This window comes from Mesoplodon mirus (genome assembly GCF_964341445.2).
Source record: "Mesoplodon mirus genome assembly, chromosome: 20".
NCBI classification, from domain to species: domain Eukaryota; kingdom Metazoa; phylum Chordata; class Mammalia; order Artiodactyla; family Ziphiidae; genus Mesoplodon; species Mesoplodon mirus.
The window spans coordinates 18,543,091-18,566,120 of NC_138996.1; the positions used below are offsets into that span (position 1 = coordinate 18,543,091).

General features: G+C 43.0%; 1 protein-coding gene across 1 annotated transcript; it reads left to right on the top strand.

Annotated features, from left to right (window-relative positions):
• The first annotated feature begins 9,313 nt into the window (after positions 1-9,313).
• Positions 9,314-10,162, top strand: LOC309795926 (vesicle transport protein GOT1B-like). The gene has a single exon (XM_082608738.1). The coding sequence runs from the start codon at positions 9,485-9,487 to the stop codon at positions 9,899-9,901; it is 417 nt and encodes a 138-aa protein (XP_082464864.1). The 5' UTR covers positions 9,314-9,484; the 3' UTR covers positions 9,902-10,162.
• The last annotated feature ends 12,868 nt before the right edge of the window (positions 10,163-23,030 follow it).

Below are 23,030 nucleotides of genomic sequence, written 5' to 3' on the forward strand. Positions count from 1 at the left end.
CCATCCACAGCTTTTTCCTCTTTTGAAGCTTTTAAAGGATCCTCTCTATCTGTAAATGTCTGAAGTTTCATGATGAAATGCCTTGATGAACCTTTTTCATGGACAATATTAATCTGGAAACCCATCTACTTCAGTCCTGGATTTTTTCCTTTATTCTTTTTTTCATACTTTCCTCTTTTATTTTTTTCTATTTTACCTTCTCTAACACTTGCTATTTGGTTATTGGAGCAGGTTTTCTCTTTCTGATTCCCTTCTTGGTCCTTCTGATCTACCTCAGATAAATGAATGAAGATCAATTACAATAAATGAATGAAGGTCTAACATTCATTTATTGTAATTTACCACATGCTATGTTCCAGACACCTTGCTAAGCACTTCAGCTATAAAGACAGTAAGACGCAAGTACTGTCCTCAGATCCTGACATGGAGGAGTTCATAATCCAGGGCGGGGTACAGGCATATAAATAAGTAAACTGGATACAACATGCCACGTGCAATGATGAAAGTGGTGTGGAGCAGTTTCTTGGAGGAACTGACATCTGAACTGAGTGATAAAGAATGAATAGGTAATGAGTTGAGCAGAGACGGGTGGAGCCAGGTTCAGCAAGAGCAAAGAAAAGGCACAGAGTAAGGAAAACCATGGTGTATGTGCTGGACTCTTCAAGCAATTAGTGTTGCTGGAAAGTAGAGCAGAAAGCTGGAAGGGGTGGATGGTGGTGGTATCTGCCCTTTTAAGAAGTATGAATTTTATCTTAAAAATACTGGGTAGTTTGGGAAAATGGGAGTAATTACTTCCCTTTTAGGGCTCTCTTCTACCAAAAATATATATTTCTACAACGACATTATAGCGTTCTCTGTAACAGCAAGAGATTGAGAACAACCTGCTTATTGGTAGAAATAGTTAACTAAACCTTGGACCATTCAGACTATTAAATATCAGGCAGTCATTAAAAGACCAAAGTATCTTCATAAGGAATGAAATGGAAGGACCTCCAAGATATATTGTTAAATTCAAAAAGAAAAGGTGAAAGAACAACATGCATGGTTTGATTCATTTGTGCAAGAAAACAACAGCAGCACAGGATTCTTTCTCTCCATTTTGCTTATCTCGGTTCTGTTGTCAGACAAGTCCATGTGCACAATGCACAGTGAGGCCAAACAAACTGAAACGCTGGAGTTTGGAGCAGAGAAAGGTGTATTGCAGGGCTGAGCAAGGAGAATGAGTGACTTGTGCTCAAAAACCCAAAAGTCCCCGATGGTTTTCAGGGAGAAGTATTTATGGGCAAAATTTGGGGTGAGAGCTGCAGGGTGTGTGACTTTCTCCTGATTGGTTGGTGGTGAGGTAACAGAATGGTGTTCCAGGAATCTCAACCATCAGCCTTCTGGTTTCAGCCAGTCCCGGGTCTCAGCTTGTAGTTACCATCTTCCACCTGGGTGGGGCCTTAGTTCCTGCAGAAGAACTCAAAGATATTGTTATGTGTATCCCTTGTGGAGGAACCAGGACCTTGCCCCATCACTGCACTATTGTTTCTTGACTGTTCCTTCTTTGTTTCTGCATTCCCTCCCTTCCCTAATTAGCAACTGTTTGAATCTGCTAATTTGGAACTCAGGGAAGATCAGGGAGGCTGGATGAAGCTTATTTCCTACAAACAAGAAACGGGGGACACAGAAAGGCTTTTGTGCCCGGGAGCCCCACAGGTCCCTGCTCAGTTTCAGTAGCAGACATGGGAGAAGGGGGGAGTCTGAGAAGTACTCAGGAGGTAAAATTGATAGGTCAAGATGGTTGATGTAGACAGGAGGTAAAAGAGATGAAAATCAAGGATGACACCATGGTTCTGGCTGAGATAACTGTATAATGAAGTACAGAAAATAAAAGAACAGGTTTGTGGAGGTTTAATTTTTTTGGACATGTTGAGGCTGAGATGTCTGAGACACCTGGGTGGAATTGCGTGCCCCTGATGGCAATTTGGGGGAGAAGTCTGGCTTGGAGAGCTGGAGTAGAGAGTAATGGACATGTAGTGGTACCTGGAATTCAGAACATGTTCATGTACCAAAACAGAATATACATGACTCCCAGAAACCCTCAGATAAGTGGCTGCCAGTGAAGGGAAATTAGAAACTACGTTGCCACCTTCTTCTCCTTCTTTTTCTCCTCCTCCTGCTTCTCTTTCTTCTTCTGTCACTGAGTCCGGGCTCATACTGCTCACTGCAGGACAGGCCAATAAGAGACAAGTTGTTGGGACAAGGAATAGTGACCTTATTCAGAAAGCCAGCAGACCGAGAAGATGGTGGACTAGTGTCCCAAAGAACCATCTTACCTGAGTTAGAATTCAGGCTTCCTTTATACTAAAAGGGGAGGGGATGTAGTTGATTGTTACAGACTTCTTGGTGTCAGAATCCTTTGTTCTTGCAGCTGTCCACATAGGTCAGGTCCTGATGTTCCTGTAAATCTCCAACAAGACAAATGTTATCTGTGTTCTGCAACGTTTTATCTCTATATGAATGGAAAAGTGTTATACCTTTAAAGGTCAGAGCCTTGAGAATGGGCTCTCCTGTATATTTCAGGCTATAGGCAACATTCTTAACTTGTAGCAAAAGCAATAGAATACAAAGGTTAAAGTAAAAGTAACAGGTCCAATATGGAGTCAGATTTGTTCTTCCCTATTTTATTTATTTATTTATTTTTGCGGTACACGGGCCTCTCACTGTTGTGGCCTCTCCTGTTGCAGAGCACAGGCTCCGGATGCACAGGCTCAGTGGCCATGGCTCACGGGCCCAGCCGCTCCACGGCATGTGGGATCTTTCCGGACCGGGGCACGAACCCGCGTCCCCTGCATCGGCAGGCGGACTCTCAACCACTGTGCCACCAGGGAAGCCCTGTTCTTCCCTATTACACTTCCTCTTCTTTTTCATATATAAATAGATTAGAATATGATGGGGACAAATGCCCAATAGTCCTTCCCATTCTAATTAGTGGCTAAAACTAATCAGCTCAGGACCATCCCAGGTGTATAAGTAGCCCCAAGCTAGAACATTGCCACCAGGCAGCCAGCATTCGGCCTAGTGAGCAGACACACAGGTACTAGCCCAGGTTGTGTGGGTGGAGCCTAACCCAGTGAAGGCTGAGCCCTTAGGTTCCCCATTTCTCCATGGAAGGTAGCACATCGGGCACTGAAAGAGCACTTGCATTTCCTAGAACCACCCCTGGCAAAAACTGTCTTAGGTCAGGTTTCCTGGAAACAGACTCTAAGACAGAGATTTTTGTGCAGGAATGATCTTGAGTTATTATATAAATCTGTCTGGTCTTTGTCGCAGGTCCCTGGCATAGAGCTTCAAAAACCCTTGTAATTTCCAGAGTGTTAGGAGTGTCTTTGTTATGCTAACGAGGTGACTCAGGATGGGCCCCTAGAGCTTTAGGATGAGGGCTGGTTACTAGAAAGACCAACCATGTGATTAGAGGGCTGGGATTTTGAGCCAGCCAGACTTCCAGGAGGGGAGGGGGGCTGGAGAATGAGTTTAATCAATCTCACCTATATAAGGAAACTTCCTAAAAACTCTGGACCAAAGCTCAGTGGAGCTTCCTGATTGGTCATTGCACATCATAAATCAGACATCCATGTGCCATCTATGTCCTCATTTCATGAGGAGAGGGCATAGAAACTCTGTGTTCCTTCCCAGACCTCACCCTATGCATCTCTTCACCACAGCATTCAATATACCAGCTCAGTTATATACAACTGTCTATGTACTGAACATTCATGCTTGGATTATTAAGCATCTACACTCTACATCTTTTCCTCATAGTGTGAAATAAAGTCAGCACCTTTCCTTGCTCTATCAAAGGATGCTGAGCCAAATTCTCCTCAGAAAGAATGTGAATGATTGCTGCAGGTTTTTCTCACTTATAAGCCAGCCATAATTGTGTTGATAAAAGAATGTCATTCTTCGTGTAGTCTTTTGAAACTTAACTTTCCAGTTAGCTGCATATTACTGTAGTTCATTTGTCTTGACTGCTATATAATATCTGTTTGTCTGACTATATTACAGTTTATTCATCTGTTTCCCTATTGATGGCATTTGGGATTGCTTTCATGTTTTTGCTAAGTCATGGTGCTATGTGCATTGTTTATACATGTCTCCTGTACATGTGCAAGAATTTCTCAATATAAGCTGAGGATGCATTGCTGCATAATAAATAGATTAACTTAGACGATAATGCCGGTTTTCCAATTGACAGCCCCATCAGCAATGTAAAAGAAAGCCTGTGGATTCACATCTCCTCTGACACTTGGTACTGTCCAACACTTTCTAATTTTTGATAATTGGGTGGGTCATTGTGGTCCTGATTTTCATTTCCCTGATCTCTAATGATGTTGAACATCTTCTCAGACATTTATCGGCCACATTGCTTTTGAAAAATGTCTATGTGTCTTGCCGACATTTAATTCCTTCTTGCATCTTAAACCTTCCATTAAGATCACTTTCTTTCATCCTGAAGTTCCTCCTTCAGTGTTTTCTTTAGAGAGGTACTGCTGGTGACAAACTCTTTACACTTTGTTTCTGGAAATGTCTTTATCTTTGCCCTCATTCATGAAAGATAGTTTCATCTTGAATAGAATTCTAGATTGGCAGTTACTATCTTTCAGCTCACTGAAGATATCACTTCACTGTTTACAGACTTCTATTATTGCTGTTGAGAAATTAGCTGTCAGTGTAATTGTTCCTCCTTCAAGAGCAATTGTTTTTTCCTCTGAGTGCTTTTTGTATGTAGATAGATAGATAGATAGAAATAGATGGATGATCTATCTCTAGCTATATATGTTTTGTATCATATAAGACAATATTAATGTAGGGATTGACAGATGATTCATCTTGTAAACAGATGATGTAAACTAATGGTATTATTAAATATAGTACAGTACTTTAAGTGTATTTTCTCTCATGATTTTCTTAACAACGTTTTCTTTTCTCTAGCTTACTTTATTGTAAAAATACAGTATATAATACAACATACAAAAGATGTGTTAATTGACTCTTTATGTTATCAGTAAGACTTCTGATCAACAATAGGTTATTAGTAGTTAATTTGGGGGGGAGTCAAAGGTTATGAATTGAGGGCTTCCCTGGTGGCGCAGTGGTTAAGAATCCTCCTGCCAGTGCAGGGGACACGGGTTCGATCCCTGGTCCGGGAAGATCCTACATGCCACGGAGCAACTAAGCCCATGCACCACAACTACTGAGCCTGCACTCTAGAGCCCGTGAGCCACAGCTACTGAACCTGTGCACCACAACTACTGAAGCCCATCTGCCTAGAGCCCGTGCTCCACAACAAGAGAAGCCACCACAATGAGAAGCCCACACACTGCAACGAAGAGTAGCCCCGCTCACCATAACTAGAGAAAGCCTGCGCGCAGCAACGAAAACCCAACACAGCCAAAAAAAAAAAAAAAAAAAAGTTACGAGTCAATTTTCAACTGTGCAGGGGGTTGGTGCCGATAACCCTCACATTGTTCAAGGGTCAACCATATATCATATACAAAGAGATTCATTTTAAGGAATTGGCTCACCCAATTATGAAGACCAGTAAGTCAAAAATTTACAAGGTGGGCAGACTGGCTGGAGACCCAGGAAGAGTCTATGCTGCAATTCAAGTTGTCTGCAGCAGAATATTTTCTTACTTGGGGGCAGTCTGTCTTTTGTTCTTTCAGGTGTTCAACTGAGTGGATGAGGCCCACCCACATTATGGAGGGCAATCTTCTGTACTCAGAGTCCACCAATTTAAATGTTAATCTCATCCAGAAATACTCTTACTGAAACATCCAGCATAGTGTTTGAGCAAATATCTGGGCAAAGTGGCTCAGCCAATTTGACATATAAAGTTAAACCATCATAATAGTTGAAGAAAAGGGGGCTTGGAGGGGTTCAGTGATTTGCCCCCAGTTTCAACTCACACAGCTACAGTCAGGGAGGGGGAAATTTCCTCTTCTACCCCTCTTGAGTTCTCATGGCTGGACTAATAATAAAATTGACACAAGACAGGTTAACAGGAGAAAAAGAAACAAATTTTAATTCATGTGCACGGGGGTCTTATGGAAATGGGACCTAAGAAGTGGCCAGAGCAGGCAGCTTTTATACTTTTTAGACAAAGAAACAATAAATTTGTGAGGAATTGGCAGGACAAAGAAACTCAGGTTTTGGGTGCTCAATTAGTGAAGAATCTAAACAGAGTTTGGGCTTGGGGTAGTAAATTAAATAAGTCATAAGGTTTGTTTATACAGGCTTCTTGGCCCAAATTCCCTATTTCTGGTGATAAGGGTGTCTTTCTACCTCCAAATTCAGGGAGTGCATGTTTCACAAGAGATTTATTTCCTGCTTTCAGAGAGACAGAAAAGAGGGTCAGAGTATCCCTCCTACATTGGCCGTTTCTTAAATGACTTTAATTCGAAATAATCCATATGCCCCATGTGGCATATTTTGGGGCTGCCTGCCCTCGGACCCAACACCATTATAGTACTATAGAAATTGTTCTCCAGTGAGGGGTAGATAAGAGACTTTTACCGCGAGGAGAGGAGTCCATGAGGGCAGGATCGTGAGCCTGCAGTCAGCAGGCGTGGGTTCCACTTCTCACTTTGCCACATACCAGCTGTGTGGCTGTAGGGAGCCCACTTTACCCCTTAGCTTCCATTCTCTAATCTGTCCTCTAAGTGTACTCATATCTGCCCTCTATAAAATTGTGGCGATTAAATGAGATGACGTTGAGCAGAGTATTCGCCACTTTTAACACACGCAGTCATTGCTAACCAGTGTATAGTTTTTAAGATAATACACCTTGCAAGCAATAAATACTGCAATTCACAATGCAATAGATATGTCATCTCTAAGCATCTGTCTTGAGAAAGATGTGCAAACGCTTGAAGAGTATGTGAATTGGCCCTGAGGTGCTTGGCCACCATCTGCTTGATTACATACATGGATTTTTTTTAAAATTTCTTCAGAGCTGACTTTGCCTCTCTGTATCCACGTGTAAATTTGACATCACAACCTGCATGACTGAGAGACATCTAACATCTAACACCTCATATGAGTCATTGGTTTTCCCTTTGGGAATTGTACTCACAACTCCCAAAGCTGTTGTTCCTGCACGTCTTCCCCATCTCAGGAAATGGCACCTGCCAGATGCTCATCTGGGAGCCTAGAAGTCATTCTTGACTTTTCCTTTACCTGAAGCCCACATCTAACCCAAAGCAGACTTTGTCGATTCTATTTCCAAAACACATCTCAAGTTCCTCCATGTGTCTCTGTCTTGCCTGCCACCATCTTGACCCTGGCCATCAATATTGCTTCCCTGGACAACTGGTACAGCAGGCACATGGTCTCCCAGCACCCAGTCGACTCTGCTGCCATCAAGAGGAGTCATCTCAAATGTAAATTGAAACCTAACATTCACTAGCTAAAAATTCTTCCGTGGTTCTCCATTATCCTTAGAGTGGACCCCAAGGTCCGGCATGATTTGCCTCTGGTCTATAGATCCACGCACGTCTTCCTCATGACAGCCCTTCCTCACTGAGCTCCAGGCATACTGTTTTCTGCTTTCCTTTTCCTTCTTCAAACCTGCTAGGGCTTTCTTCGACCTCAGGCCTTTTGCACATGCTGCTCCTGCTGCCTGGAACTTTCCCCTGCATCACAAGGCTGGCTCCTTCCAGCAACCTTGTTTCAGCTGAAATGTTACCTCTGAGATTCCGGGTCAGTCACCTCATCTAAAGTAACCCCTCCTCCAAGCCATCTCCCCAGCAGACAGTCTCCCCTTCCTGGCTGTTTCCTGCACAACACTTATCACAACTGACAGCCTTTTAAATCACTTATCTATTTATTCCTATTTCATCTGGTCTTTCTTACTAGAATAACATTTGATAAGAGTAAGGCTCATTTCTGCCTTGTTCACCATTACATCTTCAGTGCCAAGCGCGGGAGCTGGTGCTTAGTAAATACTGAATTAATGAAAAAATGAGGATCTTTTTTTAAAAAAAGTTAAGTCGTACTCCTGAATCACAGGCTTAGAATCAATGCTTCTCTAACTCCATGAGTTTCCATCATAGGCTTGTTTGATTTTATGAGAGTGGCTCGCCTCTCTTTCCCGGACGTGAGGGAGGGGGTAATTGACGTCTATAGATGCGTTCCTAGTCATTCCTGTCCTTATTACAGTTTTCCTAACTCCCAGCTCTTTTTATTTTTTTATTTTTTTATTTTTTTGCGGTACGTGGGCCTCTCACTGTTGTGGCCTCTCCCGTTGCAGAGCACAGGCTCCGGACACGCAGGCTCAGCGGCCATGGCTCACGGGCCCAGCCGCTCCGCGGCATGTGGGATCTTCCCGGACCGGGGCACAAACCCGTGTCCCCTGCATCGGCAGGCGGACTCTCAACCACTGCGCCACCAGGGAAGCCCCCAGCTCTTTTTAAATACAAGTGGGCAGCTTGTGCTCTAAAAGAATCTTCTATCGTGAATCTTTGTTTTTGGTAAATGGAATGACTTATTGCCTAATTTCTTCTGGGCTAGCTTAGAGGCAGGTATACCTGAATTGCATACATTTGTAATAGAAAAACTTAGAAATTCCCTTGACTTTGTGCAGTGACTCGCAGCAGCCCTTAGCCGGGCCGACTTGATGGCCTTGGGTGCTCCGTTTCTTCCTTGATCTGCAGGGCTCAGCCAGACTTTCTCATCCAGTTCGCAAGACACACGATTAGCCCAGCCCAAGAATGACACTAGGTTTCTCCCCCAGAGAGTCATTTCTCTGCTAACTGACATGCCACGAAAGGCAACGAGGCTTTGACACAAAGGAAAAGTAAATATTCGGGACAATATGAGAAGACTTTGTGATCACTTACAGTGAATCGTCATCTGACTCACTCCGGATTCTTTATGCAAATCCATTAACCCACCCCGTACCCCTGCACCCCCGCTAGCCCTCAGATGCCAGGCCCGTGCCAGCTGCAGGCCGTCCCTTCCTGGCACCCCCGTTCCTCCGCCCTGCCGATGCTCAGCCTCACCCGCTCCCGCCACACCCTGGACTCGGGCTGACTTTCCCACCAGGTTTGATGCGGCACTTGGCTCTCCCGTCAGCACTTTGGACCTTGGCTCCCCCCGCAGCTCCTGGCCTCTGTCATTCTATTTGCTGGCATCTCCCACGGACAGGGATAAGTAGTACCCACCCCAGCTTGCCCCCCACCTCATACCACTCCTGCACACTCTGCTTGCTTAGCTGGGGCCCCTACTGGACAGGCTCCGCCCACTCTGCAGAGGCTGGGGAACTGGAGAAGACTTTATCAGAGCCCTTCTTAACGTGACGGAAGATATAAAAAGAACATGCTGGGTTTCCGGAAGACGTGGCGGCTTTCGCCTGGGCTGTTTCCCGGCTTCGTTCTCTCGACTTTGCTTCACACCCTGGCCGCTCCGAGGTGCTATCGACGCCGCCCTTACCCCTGCAGCCATGATCTCCTTAACGGACACCCAGAAAATTGGAATGGGATTAACAGGATTTGGAGTGTTTTTCCTGTTCTTTGGAATGATTCTCTTTTTTGACAAAGCATTACTGGCTATTGGAAATGTTTTATTTGTGGCTGGCTTGGCTTTTGTAATTGATTTAGAAAGAACATTCAGATTCTTCTTCCAAGAACATAAAATGAAAGCTACAGGATTTTTCCTGGGTGCTGTATTTGTAGTCCTGATTGGTTGGCCTTTGATAGGCATGATCTTTGAAATTTATGGATTCCTTCTCTTGTTCAGGGGCTTCTTTCCTGTGGTTGTTGGATTTATTAGAAGAGTGCCAGTCCTTGGATCACTCTTGAATTTACCTGGAATTAGATCATTTGTAGATAAAGTTGGAGAAAGCAACAATATGGTATAACAACAAGTGAATTGAAGACTCATTTAAAATATTGTATTATTTATAAAATCCTTTGAAGAATATTCAGCACAAAATTAAATTACATGAAATAGCTTGTAATGTTCCTTACAGAAGTTTAAAACATATAGCCTACAGAGTAGCAACAGCAGTTAACAAAGAAGCAGTGAAAACAGACTTCTAACCAAGTCATCTAAGAAGTCAGCAAGCAAACCGAAGGAGATGAAATCTATGTTACAATGCATATTGAAACTCTTGAAGGGGATTTTTACTGTTTTTCCACAATGTGTGAAACACAGCCATCCTTAGAGAACTATAGTGCCTGTTTCTTTTCTTTTTATTTTGAAGATGCAAGCACACCCATAGGCATTTGCTTTTTAGAACTGTAATGTCCTCTGCAACAGCGAAAATATTTCCAGTTGCACTGTGTCTCTGAAAGTGATGCATGAGTTAGATTGGATTATGTCATCGTGATATATTAAAACCAGGAACCCCCCCCCCAAAAAAAAGAGCATGCTGTTTCTTGGTGCTTCAGAACTGCCTAGAGAAGAAAAGAAGGTAAACCTTAGTGCTGGGGAGCAAGATTTCTTACTTAACTGTAACTCTGCATGGCCCAGACCCATCAAATGTCCCCCAGCTGTTGCAGGCCCTTCCATCCCAGAAGGGGGAGGAGTTTCAACATCAGCGCCACCAAGTGCCTGACGAGCAGCCAAACAGCGTAACACCCCCTACGGCAGTTGGCCCTGTGGTTCAACAGGCATTTACTGAATACCAACAAGGTGCCAGGCCCTGTGCTGGTGACAGCCACGTTAAAGACACAGTCTTTGCCCTCAAGGAGCTCATAGTCTGGTAAGGGACTCATATAACAAGGCAAACACATTATGCCGAGACCAATTATACAAAGAGTTATCGGCACACAAAGGAAGGGGTCGTGCACTTTGCCTGGGGTAGGGCAGTGCGGATCAGGGAAGGCTTCCCAGAGGAGGTGACATCTCAGCCTCTCTTGAAGCCCCAGAGTTTTTCAGAGAGAAGAAAACTGAGGGAATGGCATCACTGAGGCACGGAAGCAGGATGGTCCCAGTGAGTTCCTGGGAAGGTGAATTGTTCAGCGTTGTTCAGTCCAGGAGGAAAGGGGAGGACAGATGTAGAAGACGCTGATGGACAGGCTACAGTCAGAATAAGAGATGTGTAAGGAGCTGGGACTTCATGTATGGGGAATAGGGAGGAGGAGACTTCAGGATTTTAAGCAGGCCAGTGACGCAAGCAGGTCTGAGTTTTAGAAAAACCCCTCTGTCAGCAGCAGGGGAAGAGGTTAGGTGGCTGGGGGCAGGATGGGGCCGAGAAAGAGAAGCTGACACGGGGCAGGAAGAGCAGCTTGGAGGCTGCTGCCTTGGTCCTGCTGTGTAGCGGTGAGCGCCTAATGCAGGCGGTGATACTGAAAGTGATACGGCGGACAGAGCCCAGGAACAGCCTGCAAACAGCAATGGAAGGCCGTGATGATGGCTTTACAGCGAGCAAACAGCAGATGCGAAAACAGAGGACGACGTCATCCCACCTGCCTTTTGTAAATTGCTTGTGTGTCTCAGGACACATTGATGCACGTCATTGTTTTGTTTTGGACTTTTGGATTGTTGTCCGTTTGCTTTTTGAAACAATCTCAAAGTTACAGAAGAACTGCAAACACAGAAGAAAGAACTTCCCCCCTAAACCGCTTGAATAAGTTGTCAACATGATGTTCCATCAGCTCTGAACTCTAGTGTATTTCCTATAAACAGGATATTTTCCTCCCAAACCACAATATAACCACCAAAATCAGGAAATTAACATCAGTGCATTACCACCGTCTGACCTTCAGACCTCATTCAAGTTTTTCTAATTTTCCTATCATGTCATTTAGGGCAAAAAAGGACACAGTCCAGGGTCACACATTGCATTTCATCATCATGTCTCGAGGCTCCTTCAGTCTGGAACAGTTCCTCAGGCTTTCCTTGTCTTTCACGACCTTGACACTTTGGAGATTTTCTATTAGTTATGTTGTAGAATGTCCTTGGGTGGGCACTCACTGTTGGAGAAGGGAGTTAGTCCTTCACGGTGAGATTCAGGTCCTGCATCTTTGGCTGGGATATCCCAGAAGTGATGCTGCGGTCTTCTCATTGACTACTATTGGGCGGAGTCTCACATCCAGTGCGGTGGTAGAGCTGAGGATCCCTCCTAGGCCCTTTGAGCCTAGTTCTCTGACCTCAACATCGCATAGCCTATGTCCTGATGGTCTCCCAGAGACATGTAGGTATTCCAAGAAATGAAAATTATTACTCAGATTAAAAATGTGCCTGCAAAGAATGTAATTGTAATAATAAAAATGCACTTTGGCTACTGATTCCCAGAAGATCCTGATGACCCTGAGGGCTTCCTAAAAGAAATACACGGACTGCGTACCCGTGGGCATCACCAGGGTGCAGGCCTCCTCCCTCCAGCTTCCCCTTACTCCCTCCATCAAGTGTTCAATCAGAGAGAAAAGAGGATGAGCCCTTTTGCTCTTCTAGCAGAGGATACCTTTTCTTAAGATTTACCCTGGAAGGGGCCACCATTCAAGGCCTTTTCTGGAATGTCCTGGGTAATAGTTTGAGCTCTAAGAATCTAGAGGAGCACTGCTCAAAGCATGGGGGTGGCAGCAGTGTCCCTGGGGACTTGTTAGACATGCCAGTTCTGGAGTCCCACCCTAACCACTTGAAGTAACATTTTGGGGATGGAGTCCAGGCTTTCCAGGTGATTCCTGTGCTCACCTGTTCTAGAGTTCTGGTCTGGGGCCTGAGATCCTACATTTCTACCCAAGCTCCCAAGTGGTTCTGAGGCTCCTGCTCTTGAGGCCACAACTTGAGTGCCAAACCTGGGACCTCTGCAATCAGAATCCGCATTTTAATCAGATCCAGCGAGGCTCAAATGTCCATTAGATTTGGAGAAGCACTGCCCAGACCTCTCTCTTCTGAGTTGCATCCACAGCCTTTGAGGCAAGTCAGAGAACAAAATGTCTCTCTGAGTCACTTTGCTGCTGATTGAAGTGAAAATAAATAGGTACCTAAAGTAACTATCTTTTCTAGGTTGATCCAGTATCATAAATTAATTGGGGATTAAAATTTTAATAATTTCAGACCAAACTGGGACCTTTGCACATGCTCTTCTCTCTCTGGAATGATTTTCCCCTCCCTTCTTTTCCTGGATAATCATAAGACCTTGGCTCAACATGTCACTTTCTCAGGAAGGTATTCACTGACTGCTGACGAAGCCAAGTCCCATGGGATGTGCTTCCTTAGCACCATGAGTCTTAATTTTACATAAGTTCATGCCTATCTCCTCTTTTGTAGGTGCATGGGAGTAGGTACCATGTCTCATTTTGCTCACTTTTATGTGTTTTACCCCCTAGCACCACACCTGGCCAACAGTAGACTCTCAATATATATCTGTTGAGTGCAAGAGTATAGTAGGAGCCTCTAAGATAAGCCCTAATGATTCCCTCCTCCTGGCAGTCATGCTGGTGTGTAAATTCTCTCCTTTTGAACGTGGGCTGGATATTGTGACAGAGTAATGAGCTATCGTTTCAAGACTACAGTAGACCATGGCTTTGTTTTTCATGCTTTCTCTCTCTCTCTTGCCTGTCATTCTGAGGGATAACGAGTTATGAGCTGCCGTGTTATAAGATGCCCTGTAGAGAGGTCCACATGGCAAGGAACTCACGTCTCTGGCCAATAGCCCATGAGGAACTGAGATCTACCAACAATATGGGAATGAGTGTAAAAGCAGATCCTCCCTCAGTTGAGTCCTCAGATGAGACCCCAGCCCTAACCAACACCTTCACTGCAAAGTTGGAGAGACCCTGAGCCAGAGGCACCCAGCTAAAGTGGACCCAGATTCCTAACCCATAGACACTATGAGATAACAAATGTTTGTTGTTTGAAGGCATTATGTTTTGGGTAATTTGTGACACAGAAATGGATGACTAATACAAAGTAAACTAATGAATATTACATTAGGGGTCAGACAGTTCACGTCTACTTGCTTTAACCCTTCCCCTAAAGATAATAGGTTATCCCTACTTTACAAATGAAGATACGGCTGATCAGATGGACTGGTCACAGCTAGTAGTGGCACAGGCGGGATGTGAACTCATATCTGTCTACCTGCAAAGCTGAGCTCTTTTCAACAAGCCATGCTGCCTCCACACTTAAGGCAGAGTTTTCATTTTACACCATCTTTACCAAGGCAGAAGAGGGGAAGGAAAACTTCCCAGTTCTTTGCATTCATACGGTATGAATCATACTCAATTTTTCTATGTAGTATTAGTTCACCTTTTTTTATGACTATTTCACAAAGATACTACAAATTGAATTTTGATTTTTTCCAACTCCCACCACCACCCACTGAGGATCCATTCTTCTGATTTCTCCAGCCTCATCCAGGGCTGGGCCGGAGTCCTTTCTCAGACCCTCCACCCATGACTCACTACAGAGAAGTGGTCCTTTGGGGAGTGGTATGATAATTGTGAGAATGGAAGGAGGAATGAGTCATGTACCACATACTTGATTTTATTCCTTTGTTTGATTAACTTTCTTTGATGACCAGCAGAGTCACAGGCCTGCAGAGTTGACGAGGAGAGAGAAATCATGAAAAAAAAGTATGACAGGACTCAAGTAAGAATCCCTTTGAAATTCCACAGTAGAAGTGATAACTACAGAGGATGAGGATTGCAAAATAAATTCTTGACCATGTATCAATACACAGGGCAGAGACGTCTTGTCAATCTCCTTGCCAACAGGCTTAGGAACAGAGGGGACCCCCCACCCCAGGATTTGGGAGAAAGGGGAAATCTGCTGATCTGAAGCAGCTGCTACTGGTGTGAGAATTATTTGACGTCTCATGTTAATCTTTAAAGTTCATGCAAAAAGATGCCACATGTTACATCACAAATGCACATTTGTTCAATACAAAGAGATAATGTCTTCCCCAGATTTTCAAGTGCAATTTATATTCAAAGAAATTCCCCATTCCCTTTGGCTTTATATACCTCCCCCCAATTCTCCCACACACAGACACACACCCTGCATATATGTATAGGAGGAAGTAAGAATATGCATTTTCCATAGCTTAGGCTGCTTCAGGGAAGAATTACTTTGTCAATAAAAAACAGTCTTTCAGGGACTCCCTGAACAAAATTACAAACGGCCTGTTAAATTACCTAAAACAGAAAATTAATTATCAAGCTTCTGACAAAATTCCAGAGTTATGAAGTAACAGGGATTGTCCTAGAAGATTTGTTTTTTTTCTTTTTTTCTCTCTAAGCTTGTTCTACTCCTGCAGATAGCTCTGCTATTTAATACCCTCTTGGCACTAGGTTTATTTTCCTCCCTTGATTGCCTCCGAATGTACTGTAATCCTCTTTTCTGGTTACTGTCCCTTTTAGTACAGGTAAATCAACTGTATCTAGTGGTAGGACAGATGCCACATGAAAGAAGAAGGTTACAATTGCTTTATCTGAGGCTGTCACTCACCTCTGGGGTTGAGAGGCAGACATTTGTAAGAGTCCAAGGGCTCAGATACATGAAGGAAAGAGATGGAAAACAAATGAAGCATTGAAGGGTTGACATATTCCAGTTCTTTGATTTTTTTCTTCTTGGGAGTGGACAGGACAGAGGAATATAGAGGAATAATAGGGTTATGGGTGGGGAAAGTTTGCAATTTTTCACATTCTTCTTTGGATATGGACTAAAAGGCATTCATCTTTTGTTTTGTACTCTGACCTTTTTCTAAGTCGCTGTAGGCTTTCAAATATAAAAGTGTAATCAGGGGCCTCTAATGGATAACTCTACAATTATACATCAATTCATTTGACAAATACATATTAATACCTGCTAAATTAGGCTTGAAAGGAACTTCATGCCAAAATAACCGAAAAAAATGACATTCCACTAGAGAAGCACTCTGTGCCCTTTTCCAGATCTAAATCCCCATAGTCGGCATGTCTGAGGGTTGGACTAGTTAAGCAAACTAACACAGGCCTGCAGGATGAAATCAGAGGGGTGAACACACAATAAATAGGCAATCCTATGGGCAGTAGACAAGACCTCTGTGCAATACTTCACAAGAAAAATTTTAAAACCCAACTCACTCATTTTTCCCTTTATTCACCAAGCATTTATTGAACACCTACTGTGTGCCAGGCACTTCCCAGGCACTGGGAACACAGAGATGAATAGGGTACAGCCCCTGCCTTCTAGTTGCTCCCTGTCAACTAAGGAGCAGGTGTGTGCTGTTGCTCCCTGCAGGGCTGGTGAAGAGATGTGTGAGGGAGCTAGAAGGCAGCTCACCACCTTCCAGAATGCTCGGATTTCTGCTGAGGAGGAGTCCCCCTCCATTCCTTTATCCCTTTTGAGCACAACGAAAATTCCAGGGAAGGCTGCTGTTGCACCTTTATTAAGAAGGATTCAGGACTTCCCTGGTAGTGCAGTGGATAAGAATCCACCTGCCAATGCAGGAGACATGGGTTTGAGCCCTGGTCCGGGAAGATCCCACAAGCCACGGAGCAACTAAGCCCGTGAGCTACAACTACTGAGGCCGTGTGCCACAACTACTGAAGCCATGCACCTAGAGCCTGTACTCTGCAACAAGAGAAGCCACCGTAATGAGAGGCCTGCGCAATGAAGAGTAGCCCCCAATCACCACAACTAGAGAAAGCCTGCGTGCAGCAACGAAGACCCAACACATCCAAAAATAAATAAATAAATTTTAAAAATTAAAAAAAAAAAGAAGGATTCACATGCCCCCAAACTACTATAGCTTCCTTATGAAATAGAGCTTTCTTCCCCAAAGTTTGGCAAATCAAACCTGTTATTGGAGAAGTAAGTCTATGACCAGAAGGCTTAAGAAATGCATCCTTTTAGTGCCCCTGAACCTGCAGGCCCCGTCCAGAAAAACCTGACACACATGCTCCAAGATAAATATCTCTTGAGTAGTCGGCCAGGGTTTCAACGTTTATTTAATAATCTTGCTATATTCATAACATGGTGAAGTAAACGCTGTATCCCTGCACTTGGAAACTTTCAGTTGAGGTGGGGACATGAATAAATGTATTAAAATAGCAGTAAAAAAAAAACATTTAAATGGTACACCAGACATGGAGAAATGATGCATAAAAGGGCAAAGAGGTCACGGGAAATGTAAACAGGTGGAAAGAGTTTATCAGGGAATATTTCTAAGAAGAGATGTGCTTAGAACTGGATTTTAAAAGACCACACAGTGTGTGGAGGTAGGCTGGTGGCTGACCTCCTCTGAGGTTCAATTTCCTCATCCAGAGAATGGATGTAATGCACATAGGTTGCAGGAGCTGCGGAAGGACGAAATTCGATAGAAATTTCCTGGGTTGGTGCCCAAGTATTTAGGAGGCACCAATGAATATCAGATGCGCTTTCCTGTTTTATTTTATGCCACTCACATTTGTTATTGTTTAATAATAGAAATGCTGATGGAAGTAAAGAAGAGCTCACTTCTCACATTTTCTATCAGGAGGCTGAATTACTTTTAACAACAGCAGAAAAATATAGTAAAAAATTAGAAATTTAAAGGAAAATGTACAAAAAGTAATCATAAATCTATGTTAATAGGCACATTATATAAAGATTTAATGTATAATAGTCATATATTTATACATACAATATACACCCATTAATGTACATATAATACATATTCACATAACACATATTTATACACTATACAAATAAATATAAACACATTATATAAAGATTTAATTTTTGAGAGTTAACATAAAGGGGGCAGGGTATAAAGGAATAGTGTTTTATTAGGATAGTCCTAGTCTGAAGGAAGCAATGGGTCTGTGGAGGTAATGTCACACAGCGGAATCTTGAATGAGTGATTTCCAGTCACACAGAAAGGTTATTTTAACCCCACGTTAAACACCCTTCAGTTGCTAGTTAGACCCACTTAGGCTGAAGTAGATTCTAGAAACGCAATGCTGTGTTCACCAGCCAGTCACTAGCCAGAGGCGTGGTGAGGACTGAGGTTTTTGTCATCCACAATATGAGAGCTGCTGTCCCCGCTGAGCACGGCTGTCATTGCTTTATGCAGTCACAGCCCTGCCGGAGACACAGCCTCATCCCAGAGCTTCTTTGCATCCTGGGCTGGAGACCTGGAATGGAGGAGCCCCTGCTTGGGGGCATCTTCCTAGCAGTGTGTGCAGCCATGGGCTTGCCCCATCCAAAGGCACCACCTTGATTATCAAAAAAGAATAGGGAGAGGAACCAAGATGGCGGAGTAGAAGGACGTGCTCTCACTCCTTTTTTTTTTTTTTTTTTTGGCAGAACGTGGGCCTCTCACTGTTGTGGCCTCTCCCGTTGCGGGGCACAGGCTCCGGGCGTGCAGGCTCAGCGGCCATGGCTCACGGGCCCAGCCGCTCCACGGCATGTGGGATCTTCCCGGACCGGGGCACGAACCCGTGTCCCCTGCATCAGCAGGCGGACTCTCAACCACTGCGCCACCAGGGAAGCCCATCACTCCCTCTTATGAGAACACCAGAATCACAACTAGCTGCTGGACAGTCATCAACAGGAAGACACTGGAACTCACCAAAAAAGATGCCCCACAACCAAAGACAAAGGAGAAGCCACAATGAGATTGTAGGAGGGGCGCAATCACAGTAAAATCAAATCCCATAACTCCTGGGTGGGTGACTCACAGACTGGAGAACACTTATACTACAGAAGTTCACCCACTAGAGTGGAGGTTCTGAGCTGCACATCAGGCTTCCCAACCTGGGCGTACAGCAACGGGAGGAGGAATTCCTAGAGAATCAGACTGTGAAGCCTAGTGGGATTTGATTGCAGGACTTCAACAGGACTGGGAGAAACAGAGACTCCACTCTTGGAGGGCGCACACAAAGTGGTGTGCGCATCGGGACCCAGGGGAAGGAGCAGTGATCCCAGGGGAGACTGAACCAGACCTACCTGCTAGTGTTGGAGGGTCTCCTGCAGGGGTGGGGGGTGGCTGTGGCTCACCACGGAGACAAGGGCACTGGCAGCAGAAGTTCTGGGAAGTACTCCTTGGCATGAGCCCTCCCAAAGTCTGTCACTAGCCCCACCAAAGAGCCCAGGTAGGCTCCAGTGTTGGGTTGCCTCAGGCCAAACAACCAACGGGGGAGGGAACCCAGCCCCACCCATCAACAGTCAAGTGGTTTAAAGTTTTAGTGAGCTCTGCCCACCAGAGCAACACCCAACTCTTCCCACCACCAGTCCCTCCCATCAGGAAACTTACACAATTCTCTTAGATAGCCTCATCCACCAGAGGGCAGACAGCAGAAGCAAGAAGAACTACAATCCTGCAGCCTGTGGAACAAAAACCACATTCACAGAAAGACAGACAACATGAAAAGGCAGAGGGCTATGTACCAGATGAAGGAACAAGATAAAACCCCAGAAAAACAACTAAATGTAGTGGAGATAGGCAACCTTCCAGAGAAAGAATTCAGAATACTAATAGTAGAGATGATCCAGGACCTCGGAAAAAGAAAGGAGGCAAAGATTGAGAAGATGCAAGAAATGTTTAACAAAGACCTAGAAAAATTAAAGAACAAACAGAGATGAACAATACAATAACTGAAATGAAAACTACACTAGAAGGAATCAATAGCAGAATAACTGAGGGAGAAGAACAGATAAGTGACCTGGAAGACAGAATGGTGGAATTCACTGCTGTGGAACAGAATAAAGAAAAAAGAATGGAAAGAAATGAAGACAGCCTAAGAGACCTCTGGGACAACATTAAACGCAACAACATTCGCATTATAGGGGTCCCAGAAGGAGAGGAGAGAAAGGACCAGAGAAAATATTTGAAGAGATTATAGTCGAAAACTTCCCTAGCATGGGAAAGGAAATAGCCACCCAAGTCCAGGAAGAACAGAGAGTCCCATACAGGATAAACCCAAGGAGAAACACGCTGAGACACATAGTAATCAAATTGGCAAAAATTAAAGCCAAAGAAAAATTATTTTAAGCAACAAGGGAAAAATGACAAATAACATACAAGGGAACTCCCATAAGGTTAACGGCCGATTTCTCAACAGAAACTACCAGCCAGAAGGGAGTGGCATGATATACTTAAAGTGATGAAAGGAAAGAACCTACAACCAAGAGTGCTATATCCGGCAAGAACCTCATTCAGATTCGATGGAGAAATCAAAAGCTTTACATACAAGCAAAAGCTAAGAGAATTCAGCACCACCAAACCAGCTCTACAGCAAATGCTAAAGGAACTTCTCTAAGTGGGAAACACAAGAGAAGAAAAGGACCTACAAAAACAAACCCATAACAATTAAGAAAATGGTAATAGGAACATACATATCAGTAACTACCTTAAACATGAATGGATTAAATGCTCCAACCAAAAGACACAGGCTTGCTGAATGGATAAAAAAACAAGACCCATATATATGCTGTCTACAAGAGACCCACTTCAGACCTAGGGACACATACAGACTGTAAGTGAGGGGATGGAAAAAGATATTCCATGCAAATGGAAACCAAAAGAAAGCTGGAGTAGCAATACTCATATCAGATAAAATAGACTTTAAAATAAAGAGTGTTACAAGAGACAAGGAAGGACACTACATAATGATCAAGGGATCAATCCAAGAAGAAGATATAACAATTATAAATATATATGCACCCAACACAGGAGCACCTCAATACATAAGGCAACTGCTAACAACTATAAAAGAGGAAATCAACAGTAACATAATAATAGTGGGGGCCGCTAACACCTCATTTACACCAATGGACAGATCATCCAAAATGAAAATAAATAAGGAAACGGAAGCTTTAAATGACACATTAGACCAGATAGATTTAATTGATATTTTTAGGATATCCCATCCAAAAACAGCAGATTACACTTTCTTCTTAAGTGCGCACAGAACATTCTCCAGGATAGATCACATCTTGGGTCAAAAATCAAGCCTCAGTAAATTTTAAAAAATTGAAATCATATCAAGCATCTTTTCTGACCACAACGCTATGAGATTAGAAATCAATTACAGGGAAAAAAAACATAAACACAAACACATGGAGGCTAAACAATACATTACTAAATAACCAAGAGATCACTGAAGAAATCAAAGAGGAAATCAAAAAGTACCTAGAGACAAATGACAATAAAAACATGACTATCCAAAACCTATAGGATGCAGCAAAAGCAGTTCTAAGATGGAAGTTTATAGCTATACAAGCCTACCTCAAGAAACAAGAAAAATCTCAAATAAACAATCTAACCTTACACCTAAAGGAACTAGGGAAAGAAGAACAAACAAAACCCAAAGTTAGCAGAAGGAAAGAAATCATAAAGATCAGAGAAGAAATAAATGAAATAGAAACAAAGAAAACAATAGCAAAGATCAATAAAACTAAAAGCTGGCTCTTTGAGAAGATAAACAAAATTGATAAACCATTAGCCAGACTCATCAAGAAAAAGAGGGAGAGGACTCAATAAAATTAGAAATGAAAAAGGAGAAGTTAAAACAGACACCGCAGAAATACAAAGCATCCTAAGAGACTACTACAAGCAACTCTATGCCAATAAAATGGACAAGCTGGAAGAAATGGACAAATACTTAAAAAGGTATAACCTTCCAAGACTGAACCAGGAAGAAATAGAGAATATGAACAGACCAATCACAAGTAAGGAAATTGAAACTGTGATTTAAAATCTTAAACAAAAGTCCAGGACCAGATGGCTTCACAGGTGAATTCTATCAAACATTTAGAGAAGAGCTAACACCCATCCTTCTCAAACTCTTCCAAACAATTGCAGAGGAAGGAACACTCCCAAACTCATTCTATGAGGCCACCATCAACCTGATACCAAAACCAGACAAAGATACTACAAAAAAAGAAAATTACAGACCAATATCACTCATGAATATAGATGCAAAAATCCTCAACAAAATACTAGCAAACAGAATCCAACAACACAGTAAAAGGATCATACACCATGATCAAGTGGGATTTATCCCAGGGATGCAAGGATTCTTCAATATACGCAAATCAATCAATGTGACACACCATATTAATAAACTGAAGAATAAAAACCATATGATCATCTCAATAGATGCAGAAAAAGCTTTTGACAAAATTCAACACCCATTTATGATAAAAACTCTCCAGGTAGTGGGCATAGAGGGAACTTACCTCAACATAATAAAGGCCATATATGACAAGCCCACAGCAAACATCATTCTCAATGGTGAAAAACTGAAAGCATTTCCTCTAAGATCAGGAAGAAGACAAGGATGTCCACTCTCGCCACTGTTATTTGACATAGCTTTGGGAGTCCTAGCCATGGCAATCAGAGAAGAAAAAGAAATAACAGGAATCCAAATTAGAAAAGAAGTAAAACTGTCACTGTTTGCAGATGACATGATACTATACATAGAGATTCCTTAAAATGCCACCAGAAAACTACTAGAGCTAATCAATGAATTTGGTAAAGTTGCAGGATACAAAATTAATGCACAGAAATCTCTTGCATTCCTATACAGCAATGATGAAAAATCCGAGAGAGAAATTAAGGAAATGCTCCCATTTACCATTGCAACAAAAAGAATAAAATACTTAGGAATAAATCTACCTTGGGAGACAAAAGGCCTGTATGCAGAAAACTATAAGACACTGATGAAAGAAATTAAAGATGATACCAACAGATGGAGAGATATACCATGTAATTGGATTGGAAGAACCAATATTGTGAAAATGACTATACTACCCAAAGCAATCTACAGATTCAATGCAATCCCTATCAAATTACCAATGGCATTTTTTACGGAACTAAAAAAATCTTAAAATTTGTATGGAGACACAAAAGACCCCGAATAGCCAAAGCAGTCTTGAGGGAAAACAACGGAGCTGGAGGAATCAGACTCCCTGACTTCAGACTATACTACAAAGCTACAGTAATCAAGACAATATGGTACTAGCATGAAAACAGAAACATAGATCAGTGGAACCAGATAGAAAGCCCAGAGATAAACCCATGCACCTATGGTCAACTAATCTATGACAAAGGAGGCAAGGATATACAG

Excerpts from the sequence above, each read along its gene's own strand:
- LOC309795926 (XM_082608738.1), top strand. The coding sequence starts at position 9,485 with ATGATCTCCTTAACGGACACCCAGAAAATTGGAATGGGATTAACAGGA.